Here is a 22,364-nt window from a genome sequence, read left to right on the forward strand (position 1 = left end):
TCAATGTCTTCTATTCCTAAAGAGCAAGTCAATTAAATTAAAGAATGCAAATGAGCTCACGAGATATCTGCAGGATGCGAGCAAGGGATTATCAAGACATAGAAAAAAGTAGAAAGAGGTAGATCTGAAGGTACGATGGGGCCATATGAAACCACAGCTTTTCTGGTCCAATTTCCTATTTTTTCTAATTACTGGCAAAAATAAAGGTAGAAGACTTCAGGGAAAGGCTTGAACGCTTCCTGTAAGAGGGTTATATCAAGCTGGGGGAGGCCGGGGAAAGGAAAGATAAAGATGAAAAGTAACGATCCCAATCTCTACAAGTTGCTGTAGGTCATCTGCTCCGAAGCCAGTCTGGCAGTTTTGACGTACAAGTATTAGCACAGCCAGTCAGGGTTGCAGGGCTTGAAACACTTTAAACAGTGTTTAAAGTTTTAAAAGGAGGATTGTAAAGATGAAAGAAAAGGCATAATTTTTTTTTTTTTTAAATTAAGATGTATCCTGCATAAGAATGGGTAACGTTGTCTTCCTGCTAAAGCAGCTTGCTCTTGCCTGCCTGTGTTTTGAGAAACTTGAGACGCTAGAAAGGAAAGACACGTTAAAAGTGCATATAAATAAATCTATTTTATTGCATGGTTTGTGAATAAAAGGACTGCCATTATATCCTCAGATAATTCAGAACACTTATGACAAAATTGTAAATAAGAGCATGAACACACATCACATTTTATAGTCAAAGAACGGGAAGAATCATTATCCACTTACTAATCTTATCTTCTAACTTTTGGATTTACAGCAGGTATTTAGCATGCTCTTTCTCAGTAAAATACCGGGACAATAAAGGTTGATAAAACAAATCGTCTCCAACTGGTCTAAGAGAAAACTGGATTTATATGTGGAGGCACCTATGTTTTGTATAACACACACAAATGGAAATTTCCAACAAACACACATAGATCATTCATAAATCCCAGGGACGAGCACATGCTCAAAGCCGAGTGAAATTTTGGGCGTAGACTACGATCTGTGACGATGCTTATGAATGAAGATCGAGCTCTCAAATCCAGCTGTTTTCTATACAACAGCTGAAATTGCATATGCAAAGTATGTGCTCTCGGATGGCAAGAGTTGCTGTCTGATGGCATGTGCAGTCACTACACACACAAACGACTTGATTACCTTTGTAGCACCATGAAGATCATTAGGAACAACTACATTACATTTTTGCCTTAAGTGATTTAACTCCAACTTTACACAAAATGCATCTCCTGCGGTGACAAAACAGCAATAACAAACTGATAATTTCTAAAATATTGTATCAACAGTAGGCTCTACACTTGGGTTTCCTGCAAATAGTAAAGGGCTGTTTTGAGTCTCTCTTTTACAATAAATCTTTACGGGCAAGCATGAAAAATTTATGAGGGTTCTTCATGGACTATATGAAATATGAAAAGACAAAAAGAATTGGAAGCGATCTATCAAATTTTATTTTTGCGACTATCTTCATAAAGCACACAGGAGACCGCTGTGAAAAATTATGTGAGAAGAAAATGACATTTTTCCACATTTCCATAATAAAAAATTGTATATGACTGAGCAAAGCTAATCTTCAATATAAAACTGATAATGATCTCATCACACAATAGATTTCAGTCACGTCTCTAGTTTACCAACACACGTATTTAACACATTTGCTTTTAGAAACAAGTACAAATAACTGAATTTTTCACCATCTTAGTGACAGATCTTCAGCTTTAAGAGTCAAAATATTACCCTTCATTTTTATTGTCGTTACAAACGTAAAGACGGCTGTAATGGAAATGGTGGTGAAAGACTGTCTCTGGTTTTTGTTTACCCCACGCACTTGGAAACAGTCATCCATAAAGAGTTCTGCTGCCGCTTCTTTTTCATTCTTAGCTAATTAATACCTGCTAGATTTTACTAACAGTCTATTTTTGAAAGCTACAGAGGATCACTTGGCTTGTTATGAAATTAAAGCCTTTCACTTGATTACTCTTCTGAGTGCAGCGACACGGTGGTGACAGCCCAAACTTGTGTAGCATTACTAACGCTAATTGCTACAGCGGCAGACCAGGCATTTCTGAAGCTACCCAGATCCCGAGGCCGTCTCTGAGAGTGACGGCACGGCCACAGTGTCTAATCACTGGCAGAAATTAGAGAGGTGCTTTCTCTCCAGTAACTGCTTTCTTCTGCCCCAAACGGAAATAAGCAACAAATAATTGATACTACAAAATCATGTGCCAGCTCCAAGATCTAAGTTGACTTCGAGCTATCAAACCACTGCAACAATAGGGAGTGCTCTTAAAATGTGAAATTCCTAGTTAAAAAGTGAAATAATCTTCTGATTAGTAAATGAAAACTTGGTAAATGTGGTCTTGAGACCACATGGCATGGATAAATACCCAGAACCAGCTAAAAAAGTCATCGTGCTCCTTCTCCTTCCATCTTTACTCCCTTCACCTTCCCTTTCCTCCACCCTTGTCCTCAGGCAAAGTTCCCCAAAATTAGCAAAAAAAAAGCCTGGCGTAGGAGAAACGCCAGCTAAACACCACTCCAACAGTCCATCATGGATTATATGACGTGTCTTCCCATGCCCCAGGAAGCTGTGAGACTAAGCTGCAATATGGAGAAGATTTGCTGCTACCAACGCTTGTGAAGCCTAAGGCTGCTGCAGCCCACGGGCGCTGTTTGATTATGAGTCTTGGCCAGTGAAATGTAATGGGGGCTCAAGGATGCTACTGTGCGTTGCACAAATTATTTAAAGGCTGTTCAAATCTGCAGCCAGCTTGTCACCTGGAGAAATATATATATATTTAAACAGACCTTCTTAGCATTTTACACATTAAAAAGCATTATTTTGCATGTGTAAATTTTAAGCTCCTGATCTGGCATAATATTTTACGTTTCCTACTGACAAACTGTACTGCCAGTATCAGACAGATGAAACAGCTGCTCTCACCCAAAGCAGTCTCATAAATATTTCATCGCCCTCTCGGTTTGCAGAAGGCTGGGTGATGTGACGTTCCCGTTGGGGAGCACCGCCGTGCCATGACCCACAAGGCACGCGTCGCTTTGCCCGTCGTTTTCTCTGGATGAGCCCTCGGTACCGGGCAGATCGGCAGCAAACAAGACTATTTACTCCAGAAAGTGGCCGGTAATTTGCTCTAGCACAGCCAGTGCGCTACCAGCACCGAAGCCGGTTGGGCCGGGGCGGCTGCGCTGTGTGCTGGGAGCTTTCTCTCCCCTAAAACACAGCTCCTGGCAAATACCGCACATGCAACGTGCACTTATGCATAGAAATAAAGTCCAGTGCTTCCCAGATGCTGGGTGCAGTTCCTTTATGATGTGCAAAGTCTGGGTTTACTGGGTTTCTCACCTGTATAAATCTTTGTCCCTATGCCCTTGACTACCTACAGCTCCTCAGATAGCGTGTCTGCGCCGAAGCATCCTGAATGACAGCAGAAATTTTACTTAACCGCTTCACGTGCAAAACACATCACTGCCTTTACAGCACCAGCCCTGCCTCTTCATCACACCCAGGCACACCGGCACACCATTAATTCTCACCTATTTCGATTTGGCTGTAGCGATGTACGAATAATGTCTTGAGACCTTTTTGAGGCAGAGGGTGGGAAGGGGGGGAAGGAGGGTCAGCGAGTCCTGCAAGAGGGGAAAAGGACCCCGAGTGGGACATCAACTTGAAGCCCTGGGATTCTCCCAATCAATGTGAGCGGTAATTAGGTTACTGGGTCACTGAATGCAGTTTTCATTAATGGCTCATGTTTAATTTGAACTGCTTTTCCCTATAGGTATGGATTAATGCTTAAGTATCTCAAGAGAAGCAAGGCATTAGAAAGAGGCAATATCTTTTATTAGGCCAACCAATATACTTAAAAATGCAGACTTTTTAGGCGTGCTAACCTCTTCTCATGTCTCATTATTATTCATTGTTTTCAGCAGACATTTTTCAGCTTTATTTATTTATTTATTTATTTATTTTAAGCCAGGGCTATTGATCTCTGGTTTACTGGAGTTTTAGTGTGTCCTTCCAATTCCTGACTAAAAGCTTCAATTATTTCCAGTAAAACTGGCAAGCTTTCGTTTTTATCTTTTATAAGAGTATAATGATATCAACATAAAATGAAACTTGATTTTACTATTCCCAACACACTTATACATCTGTAATCTCTCCACCATCTCTGATCTTTTGTACTAACGGTTCAATAATTAAACTGCGGAGCATGGATGATAAGGGATACCTTTGTCCCATTGCTTTGCATGGTGGTAATAAACCAGGTTTTCTAACATTTTCCAGGTAGGTAACTGTCAGATTTTTTTTTTTTTCAATAGATCATCTCGAGCCGTTTTCAGAAGTGCTCCCCTTAAGCTCCCCTTCGATACTCTGACCAGAAAAAGCCTTTCTGCTGATTTGGAAAGCTTTTCCTGCAAGTAGAAGGCTGTATTATTGGCAGTGGGCTCTTCAGCAGATCCTGCAGTGCAAACAGACGTGCAAACCGATCTGGAGAGAAACACAGCTGGTGCTGGGGCCCCTGTGCCCACACGACATGTTTTTCACGTTGGCTCTAGTCCGGCCACATGAACATTAAAGAGCTGCTTTCTGAGAGCAGCATTAAATTTATTCTAAGGACATGTTTGGACAGTTTTGGAGAATATGGTAAAATCGCTCTGATTAGGGTGCAAGGACCTCCAAATGTACCTCGTGCCTTGTTATACCTCTCGTCTCCTGAGCCAGCCTCCGCACCACCTGCTCCACGCAGTGCGTGGTGCATGTTTAACCCCAGCCAGCACCAAGGTACCATGTGGTCACCTGTCACGTTGCAGAGGTGTGACTTCAGTAATCCGGGATTAAAAATTACTATCCAGTGGTGCTAATTCTTTCATTTGGTGTCCAAAGGTTGCACTGTATCACGCTTATCTGTTACTCAAAACAAACCATTCCCCTAGGTCCACTTTAATCCTCCCATATTCCCATAGTACTTGTTTAGCTATTGTGAACACCTCTCTGCCACAGGAGTGGAGGATACGCACAGGTGAAATGAGCAGTCCTCCACACTTGATTAAGCATCATAAAACATAACCAGCACCAGCACCTCATTCTTAAAAAACAGTTTTGCATGGGATTGGTTGGGTGGCCTTAGCATCCCAGAAGAGCAGATTATGGCCATGGCACCTTTATGGACATCCCAAATCCAAAAATAATTTAATGTGAAAAGTAAAATATGCTTTACCTTTAAGAAGTATTTGCAAAAAATGCAATTCTCTGGAAATTGCAATAACTTAGTAAGACAGACTTAGTAAAATAAATTCCTATAACAATTCAGTTGACTGAAGGTCCTCCTTCTATTGCAATGGTCTGCCTTTGCTATTTTAGACATTACAAGAAACATCTTGTTCTCCTGATTCTTTTCATATCCAAGCACGCAAGGGGACAGCAACATGAGAGGCTGTGTGCCATGCCCAAGGACACAACGCTGAGTTAACTGACAAAACCCAGCGCCAAGTAGCCATGCTTCAGGTGTCAACTATGCGTTAGATAAGTAGGGGGTTTTCTACTGCATGAACAAACAAACATCTCAGCTGCTTGATGAGCACTTGGCGAGACCACTAATCTAATGACAGAGGATGTATTTCAAACGGCTGGTTATTCATTACAAGAGGCAGCTCCAGACTTGACAAGCCTGCTGTTGTAGCCAGCCTCTGGTCCAGGCGAGTGTTGCATTAGTACCAACCCCACGTTTGGGGTGCAGCTCCGAGACACAGCTCTGCAGCAAACCTGGCATCAGACCTCCCCGGCTACTCATCCCCTGTCTCTGCCACAACTCACTGTCACCCCCCAAGGTCTGTGATAAAACTGCTTTGGGTCAGGGCTGCAAATCACACCACTGAGCTGAAATAGAATCATAGAATCATTAAGGTTGGAAAAGACCTCTAAGATCATCGAGTCCAACCGTCAACCCAACACCACCATGCCCACTAAACCATGTCCCTAAGCGCCTCATCTACACGTCTTTTAAATGCAAAAATGCAGTATTATTTTAACCCAGATCAGTTTACCAAGCCTCCTGAGAGCACCGCCCCACCAGCAGTGTTATCTGCAAAACCAGGGCACCAGCAAGCCCCAGGGGCTGGCAACTCTACCTTGGTTAGCTACCAACGGCAGCAAGTCATCAAAACGCACATTTCTGAGGCTGGGATAGCAACCCGCTTCCTTCAGAGACATCAGGCAGCCCTAATGCGAACAGTCCTGGCATATCAGTGGCTCCCTTTGCTTTTGGTGCCACTTTCAGCTGAAATGAGCACACAGGGCAAGGCGATGCCAAAAAACACTTCAGAGTTCAGGTTGTTTCTGTAAACATCTGAAAACACAAATGCTTTCAGCCACGCTGGGCAAGATACCGTCAAGATCACCTCGCTAGTACCATCGTCAGTGGTCAGATTTAATTTATAGTTTTGACCATAAAGTTTGCAATACTGCCTGCTTCTGTATATACAGACACTGGGTAATTATAGGAGATGGGCAACCTGCACGGATAAAGAGGACTTGCAGAAGCATGCAGCTCAGAAGAGGTCAGATGGGTATATGCAATTCTTATAGAATCATTGAGGTTGGAAAAGACCTCTAAGATCATCGAGTCCAACCGTCGACCCAACACCACCACCCACTAAACCATGTCCCTAAGCACCACATCTACACGTCTTTTAAATACCTCCAGGGATGGGGACTCCACCACTTCCCTGGGCAGCCTCTTCCAATGTTTCACCACTCTTTCAGTAAAGAAATTTTTCCTCACGTCCAATCTAAACCTCCCCTGGCACAACTTGAGGCCGTTTCCTCTCGTCCTATTGCTTGTTCCTTGGGAGAAGAGACCGACCCCCACCTCGCTACAACCTCCTTTCAGGGAGTTGTAGAGAGCGATGAGGTCTCCCCTCAGCCTCCTTTTCTCCAGGCTAAACAACCCCAGTTCCCTCAGCCGCTCCTCATCAGACTTGTTCTCCAGACCCCTCACCAGCCTCGTTGCCCTTCTCTGGACACGCTCCAGCACCTCGACGTCCTTCTTGTAGTGAGGGGCCCAAAACTGAACACAGTATTCGAGGTGCGGCCTCACCAGTGCCGAGTACAGGGGCACGATCACTTCCCTGCTCCTGCTGGCCACACTATTTCTGATACAGGCCAGGATGCCATTGGCCTTCTTGGCCGCCTGGGCACACTGCCGGCTCATGGTCAGCCGGCTGTCGACCAGCACCCCCAGGTCCTTTTCCTGCTGGGCAGCTTTCCAGCCACTCTTCCCCAAGCCTGTAGCGCTGCATGGGGTTGTTGTGGCCGAAGTGCAGGACCCGGCACTTGGCCTTGTTGAACCTCATACAATTGGTCTGGGCCAATTAATTAATTCTTCATTAATAAGAAACAAGACAGCCTTTGCGGAAATTCAGTGAGCCCCGGTACCTTCGTCAGCTGCTGCTCGGAGGGAAAGCCCAAACCAAACACGGTATTTGCTCTGCTGTCCGCCCACTGGCCGAACTTCTGCGATGTTTTAGTGAAGGTCATGTTAGGTGTGATTGTGCTGTTTATGATCACCTGTTTAAAAACAGACCAAAAAAGAATTAAAAAGGAGCAGCCACATCGGAAATGCATATCTTAGCAACGATATCATCCAAAGCAATTAGCAGTCTAAATTGGGAAATTGCTGTATTCAGAAGATTTTTTCCCAAAACAAAATAGTTTCTGTCTTGTCTTACTTCATGCAGGAATTTTGAAGTTTTGTCTTCTTTTTCCAAAGCGCTGTCACGGTCCTGCAGTTAAACACCAGCAGCAGGGACAGGAGCTATAAAATTACCCTGGCAGAAATGCCGATGCAAAATCCTCTTTTTGCGGTGTTACAAAGGCACACGGCTACTCCCACCGCCCCGCCAGGCACCCGGGGTGGCCTGAGGCCTCCAAGCAGGGTGTCCACCAGCAACACCTGCCCTCAGACTGGAAGAGCAGAGAGATATTTCTGCATTCCTCCATTTGGCCTCGGGCCTCCACAAGTAGGATGCCTGAGACATGTCAGAAATCTCAAAAAAACCCAACAAAAAACAAGACAAGGAGAAACCGGTAGCTTAATAATGAGTTTAACTTGAGAGGGTGGCGAAGTACATCACCAACAACGCACATGCAGTATCAAATGTGGGCCACTTTACACGAGTTAACTAAGACCTGCTTCACCACCAGCAACCTCAAAAGCAACAGTAGTTCTTGTAATTAAAGAAACAGCCAACATGAGGAAGGCTGTTGGGATGAAGTCTCTAAGGAACTCAGTGGAACAAGCATAAAATGTAATCTTGCAAAAAGGAATGAGAAATTTGTCAGTTCATTATCAAAAATCTTAATTTTATTTTCAAGATACATCATTATATGAGTCTAGAGACTCCTTCCCTGGAAATCAATTCATGTACAATGTTCTTTCTGCTAAGACAATAGGAGCTTTCTTTAGTAATGCATACCATCATTTCCAATATGCAAATTATGCAGTAATTAAGCCAAATCTGTGGGACAGTTTAATTAACATGATCAGGAAGTATCCTGGCAACACCATTTACCATGTATTCCAAGCAGTTTTTTTCCTAAGCTATCATTTACATTTAGCAAAAAGCGTGAATTAAATTTACCAGAGAAAGATCGTTACTTGCCTCTGTCCCCTCCCTAACTTCTGACCTCTGTGCTGATGCTTTTATTTGCTTTCTTAGAAATTGCTCAACTTCAGTGGTTCCCTCTTTTTGCACCATCGCTTTCAAATAAACATACGATTTTCTGCCATTTCCTACTACTGAAAGTTTCACCACAGGACCAAACCAGACGAGGGCCAGGTGGCTGATGCTCCTGAAATTGGTTTTTTGCGTGGGAAGAATCAGGGAAGAAAGGGGGAGAGGTGACTGCAACCAGCGCTGGCCAACACACACCGCACAGACATCAGCTTTCAGGGTCGAAACATCTTTTTGGATGGCCAGTTGACAGGCAGAGGTATAAGCAAAGCTGCCCAGACGCACTCTCCTCCGGCTAAGCCCGAAACGCAGCCAATATAAAATCTAAGTGCGATTTCAGAGATTTAAATTAAAAGAAAATCAAAGATTTTATGTAGGGTTTTGACAATGCAAAGGGAGTATGACGATACGAGGATTGCATGACACAGTCACAAGAACCGGAGGAAAAGCTACCACCAACCCAGAAAAACCTGGATGCTTTCCAAAAACTTTACGGAAAGCGCTATATGCCTATTTCTTCTTTAAAAATCTTACATCAGACAGATGAACTACTTACAAATGTGTAGCTTCTCAAGTCACAGAATTTATTTTAGAAGCTCTGAAATACCCAGAAATTTCAAGTGATGAAAAGTATTACTTCCGTCCTACTGTGCCGATCAAATTAGACATCTGTGGGGAAAAACTAATAAAATGACCCATTTTACTGAAAGGCAAAAGCCTCACTCACTGGAAGCAGACTCCGAGAAGAATAAAATTCTTCCATACCCCCTACAATAACCATTGAGTAAATACAAATATATAAAAACCACACCAAAGATATTTTTCAGACCGCAGTCCAATATTATCAAAGAAGTGATAAAAGGAATAATGAAGCCTGCAAATTGTAAACCAAGAAACATCTTATTGAGCAATGAAATGAACTACGTTAGCTTAGCACCTCAGAGGTTAACTTCTTCTATAGCCAGTGCAGAATCCAAGAAAAGGTTGTGGTCATCACACCCCTTCAAGAAACGGACGGTTCATCTGTTAAATTTATAATAAGCTGCAATTAGTGAAACTGCCTGGAAGCCGGCTCTACCTTTTTTTTCCTTAAATCCTCCTCTGTCAGTCAGGCACTTCAGAAACGCTGCATTCCTACGGAGAAGTGAAAACCTAAGTAAAAGCTTAGGAGATTAAATCATGAGAGCTCATGGAAACCGTTCAGAGGAGCTGGGTGCACTTATCCACCTGGTCTTCCTCCCCATCCTCACCCCATCGCCCTGCCACACTCGCAGGAGGATGCTGTAACATTAACCTTTGGGAGCATCAGCCCGTACATTCACTTCCCATGGAAATCTGGTCATCGTTTCAGAGCGGAGATACTACATTGGCCAGGGAACAATCACGTTGGTGGTGTTTAGGAGAAAGAAAGGGTGTTATGATTTCAAAGAACAATGAAAAGCGAGGCTTGCAAGCGCTCCTGCCAGGTAACCCAGCCTATCCCCCCTCCCAAAGCTGGCTCACCCTCAGCTACGTGAGACCAGAAGGAAAGTCCTCCCCACCACTCCTCCATCTCCCGGGCAGAAGGTCTCCAGCCGGGGCAGAAGGCAGGGGAAGCCTTTGTGGCCACCGCAACAGGAACGTTCAACCAAACTGTGAAAATTTTCTTTTTTCATGAAAGGATGAGCCAGAATTTTCAAGTTTCAAAGGAAGAAGGAGCTGAGAGGAAAGGCGCAGAAGGGAAAGGACATATTTGAAAGCTGCTGCAGGCAGGATGAGCCCGCAGGCTCTTTTCCACCCCTAACTGCAATCCAGTATTATCATTCTATAAGAAAAGGCAACTCAGCAATTCAAATGGGCTCTTACGAAATAACTTTGCATTTGGTCCTCATTCGTATAATATACACACAGTGCAATTCCAGCTGCATCAGAAAATGGAATAAACTTGCGGACTTCCATCGAGGATAATGGATCCAAAAGACAAACTACTCTCTAATCAAATGCAATCAATCCCTGAAGTGGTTAAAGAGTTCTCCCTAAAGACAAAGGCAAAGAGGAGCATAATATAATAAGCACCTTACAGAATAATAAAGTCATTCATCACCCTGACTGAGTTGTCTACATGTGGTTAAAAAAAAAAAATCTGCCTTTGCTCTCATCTACATGCAAGAGTATCAGATGGCAAACATTCCTGATACATCTGCATAAGCCAAACAAAATCTCATACTAATTTCACTTCCTCTGGGAGAAAAACAATCCTGACAGATCTAAATTTTTATTTAAAGATGACACAGAAGAATTTTCACCGTGCAAGGTAGCACTACATCAACCAGAAATGACTCCAGACATTTAGAGACACACCGGGTATATTAATCAGATAAAAGTGAATGCAAATAAGCTGGCATAGAGCAGAACATTCATAGGCTGTAACACACCCATCCCACTGCCTTCCCACGGAGAGAAACTGCCAAATAAATCAAGCAGGGAGAGGTCACAAGACGACCTGAGTGCGTAGAAGGAAAAAAATGTATTGGCAGCTCATGCCGCTTGTAATATATGAGCTGTGCCCATATCTACAGCTGCCATTTCTTTTAGGGGATGCTTGGAGTATTTAAAGGGTTCCCCTCCCACACTCCCCGTATCACAACACCGCAGCAAAGAGGCAAAGCCGATGTGGCTCCTGAAAATACATTCTCCCAAGTCACCGTTTCATTAACGTACGGTGAACGTGCGTGCCGGCTGGCTGGAGTAGAGAGGGAGGGGAGCCGGAGCAGCACACGGGGGTTTGCCGGCTTGGCTCACAGCGTACGCTCTGGTTGCATCGGCCCCGGCTTGCCAGATTTGCAAGAGGGGAGGAAAAGCAGAGAGGAGAGTGAGCTCAGCTCCAAGGGGAGGAGAGCAGCGATCGCGGTGGGCATTTGGCAGAGCCACCGGCACAGCCCCGAGGAGGAGAGCCAACGTGCCAGCAGGAATCGGCCAGGACGCTTCCTCTGATGAGACACCCACCAAAGGGGATGATGAGTCAATGCAGCCAGCCCCGTCAAAAGCTTCTCTACCTGGGAAAAGACTGAAATAACAGCTATGAAATAGCTAATTACTATATTAGCCAATGTATTTTGGAACGGCGTTAAATTAAATCAGAAAAGGGCCCCTTATTCTTGGACAAGAGTGTCAGATTAGGACTTATTCTGGAATTCTCCCTTTAAATTCACATCACCTGTTACTCTGAAGTAACCTCACCTCCAGAAAAGCCCCAAGGCTCAAGGCCATAGGATCTACTCATTAAGAAGTCACTACATTAAAACCTCCCCGTTTCATTTTCACACTTCTGAATGTGTGCTTTCCAGTTTGCAGACCTTGTGAAATTTAATTTCCCCAACCCACCAGGCTGCTAATCTGCAGTAAAGATGTATCCCAGTCTAAAAACAGAATTGAAAGGGAAAAGAAGCTGCTAATCCTCTGGCCACAGCTATCACAGGCTCAGCAGGTTCTTCCAGCTCATCAAGTCGACGTGAATCAGAAGGGCTTGTGACACTGGATGTGGAGATGAGGAGACAGGGATGGCTTTGCAGAGAAATTCTCCCTCTATCCCAAATGTTCAGCAACTCCCTCATGGAATTAGCCCACCTACTTTTCCGTGATCTGCACTATCCTTCGTGACCTACCGTCCTCCCTATCTCTGCCGACAGCTTCTAGGCTTACATGTAACGTCTTTTCACCGATATGTCACTGGTGATAAACTGGTCATCTCATTTCTAGTCCTACAAAGCCAGCACACACACACATATTGTTAATCAAGACAGCGCTATTAAAGGGAAAAAAGAGAGTCCCTTGCTGAGGCCACCTACCAGAATAGAGCAGGAGCAGCACAAAGACACGCTCACAGCAGCGCAAGAACTCAGGGATAAAAGAACGGCCTTTGGCCAAAACAGTGAACCTGTAATGCAGGAGGATTAATTATAGTTGTTTTACAAATCAGGGCCAGCAGACGTGATCAAATCTTTCTCCGCACCCTTCCTGCTAAGTCTTTGTAGAAGGTCCTTTAAAAAAAAAAAAAGCCTGGGAAAACTGAAAGCAGCAACGGCGCTTGTTTCAGCTTTGCTTTATCTGCTGCACCTGACACGTACGCGGCGCTTTACCTGGGACAGGCCGAGAGTATGGATTAATTAGGCTGGAAGCACTGTAAACATATGTTAAGAAGAGCATTGAGTGTCTCCATTTTGCTGTTCCTCCTGCTCCGCTCCATCGTTTGTGCGTGGCCGGGGGGGGGGGCCCAGAGCACAGGGTAGGCAACAGTTGGCAGGACATCTACTACCAGACTCTTGCTCCGGGTACCCATCATTTTATCCCTGCAGTGCCAGTAAGCCAGGCCAGCCACTGCTCTTCAAGAACTACTGTTCTACACAGTTAAGCAGGACAGCAGTTATTTCACCCATCGATGGACTCCAAAAGCTTCCATAACTACCTCATGTATTTCTGCGGAAGGCAGGAGAGGAAGGGGGACCGCAGTGATTCATCCGCACTCTGCAAAGAGGAAGATGCCAGGACACCTTGCAAGCTGCAGAGGACTTGCTGCAGTCCGAAGCGTTTACTTCCCAACCTGAGCTCCCTCTGCAGAGAGGAGATTCGCCTTTTATGGGTGAAGTATCTCACCTGCTGCTGCTGCTTGCTTCCTGGGGAAAAGGGCCATTTCCACAGTTGCACATGGCTTTTTTTTCCTTGCGTCACCTTGCATTCCCCAGGATAATTCAGTGCATGATAAGGTTCATTTTTAACCCCAAAAGCCAACAAATCAAACAAAAACCATACAGGTCTTGTCCTCCTGCGTGAAAAGAGATGTAAAAATAGCCCCCCCCTAAAAAGACTAATAACTGTTTTTCCTCTGGTAAAATATTTCTGTTGTAAAGCCCTCACTGAGAACCTGTCTAAATGCAACGAAAGCGGGTTCATGATTATGTGAATTCTATTAAGTGAATCTCCTGCTACACCTACTCCACTGTGCTCTTTTTCTTCCCAAGGTAATTAACATCTCTGTAGAGTTGGCTTCCCACCTCCTCCACCCAGTCTAAACCTCTAAAATCTCCTATTTTTGCTTTGACATCTGACTAGAATTTTTTCTCCTTTTAGGCACAGCACACACATCCACCCACCCACACGATTCAGAGCACCAGCAGCTGTTTCATGAAGAAAATCTACAGCAAGGATTTTCAAACCCTCTACGCTGGAACAAATTGTTACCCAGGAATTTCATGCAACATTTTACAAAATACATAAACCAAGATGCTTGTGTGTTATTTTCACATGAGAAATAAGATTTCTAACTTATCAGAGACAGAGAGAAGAATACAGCGGAGACTCTTTATTTTTTCCTAGTGACCAAAATTGGAGTGAGGGAGAAGGTTGCGTTACCCACAATTAGATACAATTAAAAAAACCTCCCATCGTTATATCACATTCACGCTTTGGAGGATTTAATAAAAGCATATAGTGTTTGAGTATGAATCATTTAAGCACCGGTCATTTTCTGCATCCCTCAAGCTGTACGCCAACAGCTTCACTTAAGCCTGAAGGTCCCTTTGCAGAGGTCAGAAATGGCGCGGCCACGTGGCATCGTTAAAGGCCCCTCTACTCTTTAACAACCTATGCCCCCCAGGGAGCGGTCAGCAACGGGATAGCTTAGCCCTTCCTCTCTAAAATCTGGAAAAACTGTCCCTTGGCATGAGGAATGGCCAGGAAGGGCAGGTACCTTATGTTTAGGAGATGACAGGATCTACTCGGCATCTTCTAAAGCACCTCAAAGTGGTCACTGTTAGATGACAGTCAAGGGCAACCAGGTCTAGCAACACTTCGGAGCAATACACTAACATAACTGAAGATACAAGGTATCTATAAGATAATGTAAAATACCAATCTTTCCGCGTCCTCAGAAATGCCTCATCCCTTATTTTGCTGTTAGAAAATAAAGCTCGGTGGAGGTTAGCCGGGGCTCATGCGATCATCTTGTTCGCTCCTCAAGGAGAATCAGCTTTGGACTTCAGCTAGTATTTAACGGCTGACAGTCATTTAAACTATTCCTCGCTTTCCATCTAACAACCACTGTGCCATTGGATGTGACTTCACAATCCAGAATCAAGAAAGAAGCGATGTTTGGGGTTTTTTTTTTTTTAAAACTAGGAAAATATTGCCTTGAATTATGTTTGATGCTCAAATTTTAAGAATACACAATGCAGTGTAGTTTATTTATAAACTCCATCTGGCATGACTTGATTAGCATGTCTGATACATTAGCTCTCCGAATAGGGATTTCCAAGTATTAGATACCTCTGGCACTACAGCGGGGGGGAGAAGGGAACAAATAATTTATATAGCTGTTTCAGTGGACAATCAATCCTTAGAGTTTCATAAAGCACAGCTTATAGGAATTATTCTTTATTACTTTCAGTAGCTGAACTTAAAAAAAGAGGGAGTAAAATTCCCAGGTTAGGAAACCAACAGCTAACCAGTGCTGCATTTATTGCAATTCTTGACGCAAGTCCCTAATACCCTGGGAGGAGGCTGTGGAAAGCTCGAGGGGATGGAGCATGTGCTCAGTTCACCTTCGAGCACAAGGTTCCTCAGCCCCCCTGTAATTTCTTCTGGAAGAAAAAGGCAGCACAATGCAAAGCCCGCAAGCAAGCCGAGCACCACTGCGCTCCCTGGAATCCGGTGAGCAGGTATGGAAGTTTTTACCATCTATGAATTTGCCTATTTCAGTCTCATCCCACAGGTTTTGCTTTGATCAGCTGATGAAACAAAAAAGAATAGGGAAAACATCTGTAAATTCTACCACGTTGTGCCTGTGTTGACGATGTTACTAAAAACTTTGGGTTTTTTCTCAATTTTCACCTAACTACGGGCATGGATTCTTTTCACCAAAAATTTGTTCAAGATTCTTCAAAAGCTTTGCTAAGTTCAAGGACCATGACCTTGATGACCAGGCATCCTTTGCTTGATTCCAGGTTTCTTTACAATAACATCACATGGTTTAATTAACCTCTCTGGAACGTTCAGATGCCACATTCACACTCGAGTCTGGTGATCAGAAACAACTCTGTGTGAGGCAGTTACGTGTTGAAATACTTTCTTTTACAGATCTTTTCCGAGAAATTTTATGGAGAGGTTTTGAGAAGGAAAAATCCACCCAGACCAAAGTTTCCCTACTTGCTGGTGAGCGGTGCAGCAAGAAATCCTCTAGCATGGATTTTTATCTTCTCTTTTTTTTTTTCCCTTTTCTTTTTAAAGAGTGACAAATCACGTTTCTGAAAAGGTTTCTGCAGTCTCCTGGATTCCGTTGTGTGTGGTCTTTCCAGAGCCAGGGACACACGCACGCACTGTACATACAAGCAGCAAAGTGAGCCAGATCGGATCAAACGGTGGCAGATGTGCTTCTGTTCTTCTGTCAAGGATACAGCTGTGGCCAGCACTTTGTTATCTTTGCTCCTAAGCTTACTAACCGGCTTCTGAAGGATTTACTTCCAGAAATAATTCAGACAATGAACAGAGGATTTTTCGCATTTCAAAGTTAACTTGGAAAGACATTAATATAGCAACATTTAAGTGGTATGAGTTCTACAGCTCTGGACTTTTTTTTTTCAATCCAAAACACATCCTCAGCAGACGATCGTGATTTCTGCTTGATGCAGTCCCAAGGGACCCACCAAATTTCCTGGCATTTACTTTGCTCCATTTCTCAGCTTTTGACGAGCTCTCTTTCACCTGAAGCCCCAGGTCTTGTTTGTGCAAACCTTTTTAATTTTTCCTTCCATTCCCAGCTCATCTCCACCAGTATTAGCAATTCTGAAATTACCATTGCAGTTAAGCCCTAACAGTATTTTTTTTTAATCCTCTGAACACTCAAGGACCTGTCCACACAAGCGCACCCAAAGTTACTAGCTCTACCTATCTAAACCAGTCTTGGCAACTGTTGAAAATTCTCCTGCAGACACAACTCCAGGCAATGTACTATCCTCCCAATTATTAAATCCGGCACCTCCCCTCAGCCTGAATTTCTGAATAGTTGATATCACCTTAAGCAAATAAAGGATGATGCAAGTGGGGAGTCTCATCCTTGGCTGACAGCTCTGCTCGTTCTTTATGCTTTATTTCTTCATCGCCAAATTCCAAAGAAAATGTTCTCAAGTTATTTTAACGTCTGGAGAGAAGCAAAAACTCAAGTAACTTTAGTCAAGCCGAGTACACCACAAACATAGAAAACACAAATATTTTAAGATCATCGGGGACTGTTATTTTCCTTAATTTCAGTCACTCTTATTTCAAAGATGTCTTTGAGAAGAATGTGAAGTCCCGGTCTATGTAGCGGAAGGACCCAGTGCAGACCTCAGTGTGCTCACCCCACATAGATACTGATCCTCGTTTAAAACATGCATTTCATTTTCTATTTGCATCCGTCCTGCTTCAGCTTCCATTAACCCCAACTTTCACATGTCTCTGATACTCCACAGGCTGAATGATGTATGTCTCCACAGGACCCCTTTGGAGCGTAACGCTTTGGGCACACCCCGCACCTTCGAGGTGCCCGACCCGCCACCCCATGCAGACACCCTCCTGCCGCTACACCCGCACCCCGGCTGCAGGGCTGCTGCTGACCCGGCGCCCGCACCCCAGCCTTCACCGGAGCAGCAACCTCTGCCTAGGAGGCACCAGCATCACCCACTGATGGCAAGTTTTCCTTAAATTGAGAATTCCCCCTGAAGCATTCAAAGTGATGCTAAAAAATCTGGAAGTTGCATCACCACAACTCTAACGTCTTTAAATGAAATCAGGAAATAGCTATTAAAAATATTATTTACTGCAAGTTGTTTCACTGTCTGAGTGAGAGACAGGTTCCAGCTTAGGTTAGGCTGGTGCGCTATGACTCAGGGCAGGACAGATGTTCTCCTGCTCTTAAACTGCTCATAATACAAAAATGAAGGAGAACAACTCTACGAAAGGAGGAGCTGCCTCTCAGAGAGCAGCCCGATCCAGCTTCATTTTTTACAGCAACAACAAGCCCAAAAGGGACTGCAAAAAGCAGCTAGAGACTCTTCAGGCATCTTTTACAAAGTACTTTGTTTAGCACAATTGGTACTAGAACACGTCTCCGGCAGACGAGCATCGTTCTCCAGCACGGGCTGGGAAATCTGAACCGGGAAAAGTCCACACCGCAGCCGCCTTACAAAGCAAACTCATCTGATGAGAGTGATTAAATGGCATCAAATTATTAAAGGCTCTAGTATGGACTCACAGTATATACATGCTGATATTATTGTAGTTGCTCTGTCTCAAGAGCAAAGTGCTTATCTATTACATGATGTATATATAAAGATCATAAAACCATGACTAATGTTTTCACTTAATAGTCATCTCACTAGCATAAAAGCAATGAGATGTTTATTATAACATACACAGAAACTATGCAAACTGGAAGACAGGATTATGCATTAAAATTATATTTCATACCATGTTTTTGTATTTCAAAAGATGTTCTTCCTTTTACATGGGAGGTTAATTAGTTCCATTTGTTGGAATTACTCTTTTATGGCTCCAGGATCATCTCCAGTGCTAACAGTCACGTTGAAATTAGCTCCAATAGTTCATGAAATACTTAAGATACTATGATAAAGAGAAGATGAAGGCCATCAAATATGCTCAAATTTCTGCATTACAGTAATCAGCCAGACCAGTACTGGAAATCTTTTCTTATGGCATATGAAGGTTTCTTTTGTGGACGGGTATGGACAAGAAGGCAGGAACACTGGATCAGTCAACTCAGACCTCCAGAGGTCAAAACCCGGTCACCTTTCCACCGGCTTACCCTAATGCAGCGTCACCCTTAAGCTGGGATATGTCTTTTGGGCTCTTCAAACAGTAACAAGTGTCACACACTGCCTTTTTGATGAAAGGTCCTTTTCGTGTTGGTTCTCAGTGTCAGAAGTATAAGTAATATTGAGCTCATGCTCCCCTGCCGTTTTATGGGATGACCAGAAGAGATTTCCCACCCAGCCTGGAAGAAACAGCGTGAAGGGCAAAAAAGAGCACGGCAGCAAAAGTTTTGAGAAAAAAGAAATATCCATCTCAGTTACCCAGCGGCGAAAAAAGCTTTGAGAAGCTGGAATAAAAAATATTTTCCGCTAATTTAATCAGATTTTACCAGCAGGGGCTCTCTGGAAATCATAGTCCTGCCAGTGCTGCAGTCAGCAAAATAATCTTCGGGGCGAGCACAGCGGGGCCTCTCGGCATTTCAGCAGGCGCAGGGCAGCCAGCTCGGACCCCAGCAGCACCGCGCTCCTCCGGCATGCACGCAGCACTCCTGACAAGCGATGGCCATAAATAAAACTAGGGCAGGCAAAACTGGAAATAAAAGGATCTCCGTCCCTTTGACAAAACACACATATATGCTCACCCACACCTTTCAAAATCATAGCATCTAATTCAGGATTTCTCTATACACACTAAAAGAAAAGGCAACACACCACTTTGTAAGGTCACTTTTCATGCACTTTTACATCCCTTTATCTTTGGCTACCCAAGGCTGTAAAATATCCCCTGATCATTTTACTACAAAATTATTAAACCTTGAAATTTAAGTAGTTAAAGAACTTACGTATTTTAAAAAAAATTAGGTATTTAAAAAATATAAACCACGGTACATCACTCCACCTAATTCATTGAGCACGGGGTCAGGCAAACACACACTGATACCCTGAACGCCAAGAGGGAAGGCGACGTCGTGATCGTTTCTGCTACACGTTATCACAAATCAGATCCATGAGGTCTTAGAGGCACAATTAAATGCTGCCACACCAACGCAGACCCCTGGCGAGGTACGCATCGCCAGAAGCCTTTTCTAATTCAGTGCCAAAAATTTTGTAATATCTAAATTACTTGGTAGGTTTTTCCTGAGAAAGAGTTGCTATTGGTTTAATGGCTGAATTTACGTCAATGAAAGAAAAAAAAAGAACATAAAGAACTAGCCAGATGAAGGAATTTCATCTGTGCCACCATGCCCTGCAATTTTTTTCCTGTGAAAGGAAAGCTTCTTAAATCTAAGAGTCACCTTTTGGCAAAATACTCTAGAATATTTTTAACAACTATGTCTTAAAATAATTCCATTTCCACGGGCAAAGAAAATGATTTGTTTTGAGACTCTGAACGCAGCACTGGAAGAACTCCGAATTTCCTCTCCGTGTGCCGAGGACACCTGCCTCCAGTCGTGAGAACAAAAAAGGGTAGTCATAAAGAGGTGGGCAGCTATTAAATTAGGTAGCAATTAGGACTGGTACAGGAACTGAGGAAGCCAGAAATACATCAAATATTATCAGATTTACATATCACCCCTTCTTACCTCCCTAAATATCTGCTACCACATGCCGCTGGGGCTCTGTCCCTGCCAGCTTCATTCTGCTCTGGGAATCATACTGTCCGTTCTTGCTGTGACACATCTATGTGCACATACATGCCACTTAATCAAACAGCTTCATCATACTATATAATGTACTGTATGCACTTTGGGGAACGCTATGTGAATACTGATCGGCAAAATTTGGCCCATATTCTTACTCTTACTAATTGCAATTTACTTCAGAAGTAGACCCACTGATTCTGCTTTCCCAGCACAGCAATTTTTCTGGTTCTCTCTTCAAAACTTCCACACGCTTATGCCCGACTTGGCTGCTGATCTTCAATATTCAAGGTAATTGTTAGGTAATGAACTCTTTTAAATGATCTGGCAACCGGGAATGAATGTCAGCCGACAATGTTTTTTTTTCTCTGAAACACAAAGTCTTTGTTTCTGTATCATGTATTTACCAAAATTACTCTTGCAATCTATTAATCTTCTTCACCCTGATTTTAACTTTTTCTAGTCATCTGTTTAAGCATCTCACAGAGACAACTTAGGACTGGCATCTGAGGTGACTCTTGCTGTGCCACTTCTCTTTGCTGCTGCTGTCTCAGAATGTCTCATTGTACACTTTATTGCTGGCTATTAATTTTTAAGATAGCTTTATGTTCCTTATGAACAACTTCGTTCTCAAAAGATGAAAATGATGCTGTTGCAATCACAGGTTCTGTAGAAATATAACATCTGAAAATGGGGACAGAAGATTGTTTCTGAGGGATTACATTTCCTACTCAAATTCTATACAGAAACAAGGTTCTCATCCTTTCACCCTTGTCTACATTGTTTGGATAACACATATTTCCGATTTTTAAAAAAATAAGCAAACCCACCAACCAGGGCACCACCATGCATTATTCCAGAGGATGACGGAGGATATCGGTCTGAGTAATTTTCATGCTTTCAAACTTTCTTTTCGCCTCTAAAAGGCGGAATAATGTAGCTCACTTTTAACGAGGAGCCCTGTGTGCGGCTTTCCCCACACACTACACAGCAACCGGGCACTTATGAGTTCATGTTCTCCCTGCATCAACACCGTATTTTGTCATTTTTCAACAGGGTTGACTTTTGCCCACAACGCTGGGCACTTTCATATGGTGAAGTCTCTTGGCTGCCTCATTAACTCTGAATCGGTGTGCACCCTTGCATTTTACTGTATCATTTCCTCCAGCATTCATTATGCTGCAATTTAAACAGCCTCTGGCTAGCAACTTCCTAAAATGTCATGATGAAATTACTTTCTCGACAACATACAAGTCAATTATAATGTAATTAAAAGATACACTAATCTATTCCCTTGTTTGGTAATGGTATCTTGGTTAAGATCATCCAGTGCATATTCGTACGGTATTTGTGAAATCTTTTGCTATAAATTGTAAGCTACTGTCCACAGCACCTGTTTTTCTGTGAAAGACTCAGGAATTATAATACCTATTCTCTTCTAGCTTTGCAAACACAAGGAATTAAAGTGGTACAAGCTGTTTTGAATCTAGGGTCTCCACTTTTCAGTGCTTGACTCCCCAGGCATTTCAATGGGGTTTTTTTGTCAGGCTGGGAGGATTTGGAAGAAACCTGGCACCTAGAAGGCGTACGCTCTCACCTGGCTTCCCTCCATCATACTGGCCTCCTGGTTTTCAGCACGAGCCTCTTGCATATCCCTCTGCAAGGGAAGGGTTAAGCTCCCTTGACTTCGCTCTGCTCCCTACCTTTACCCTACTCCCTTTCTGTCCCATTTTCCCCTTTGCTGCAATGTCCGTCTTCGCCACCTCTGCATGTACCAGCCAGGCCCTCTGTCCTTCCCCACCACTTGGCAAATGGGTAAGGACCCGAAGGCAGCATCCTACTGTGCCAGGCAGCAGAGCCGAGCAACTCCCCTGCCCCTCCGCCAGCCGTGCTCACAAAACGAGTTCCCAATATTTACGCCTTTAAACACACAGGCTCAGCGGTTCCCTTAATCCCCCCCTTCAGCCCACTCCTAAATCCTCCCACTCCCCTCTGCCCTGCGGCACCCCTCCTCACGCTCCTGCGCCCCAAGGGTTTGGGGACGAGGGACAGGGACTTGCCAGGAAGGAGAAGGGGACAGGCTACACTTGTTGGGAGAAGAGAGGATGGGGCTGAAGGACAGGGGACTGCAGAAGGTCCGGACCTTCAGGGACAGCAGCAGCAG

At 43.7% G+C, this 22,364-nt stretch overlaps 1 protein-coding gene across 2 annotated transcripts in view; it reads right to left on the bottom strand.

The window, feature by feature from the left end:
• The window catches only part of HOMER2 (homer scaffold protein 2), a 59,401-nt gene that overhangs the window by 10,371 nt on the left and 26,666 nt on the right, over positions 1-22,364 (bottom strand). For both annotated transcript variants that reach the window (XM_076347866.1, XM_076347867.1), the window contains exon 3: positions 7,484-7,615. In XM_076347866.1, the coding sequence (XP_076203981.1) occupies positions 7,484-7,615 (132 nt within the window). The remainder of the gene's footprint in view (positions 1-7,483; positions 7,616-22,364) is intronic.

The sequence above is a fragment of the Aptenodytes patagonicus genome, chromosome 10 (assembly GCF_965638725.1).
Source record: "Aptenodytes patagonicus chromosome 10, bAptPat1.pri.cur, whole genome shotgun sequence".
Lineage (NCBI taxonomy): Eukaryota > Metazoa > Chordata > Aves > Sphenisciformes > Spheniscidae > Aptenodytes > Aptenodytes patagonicus.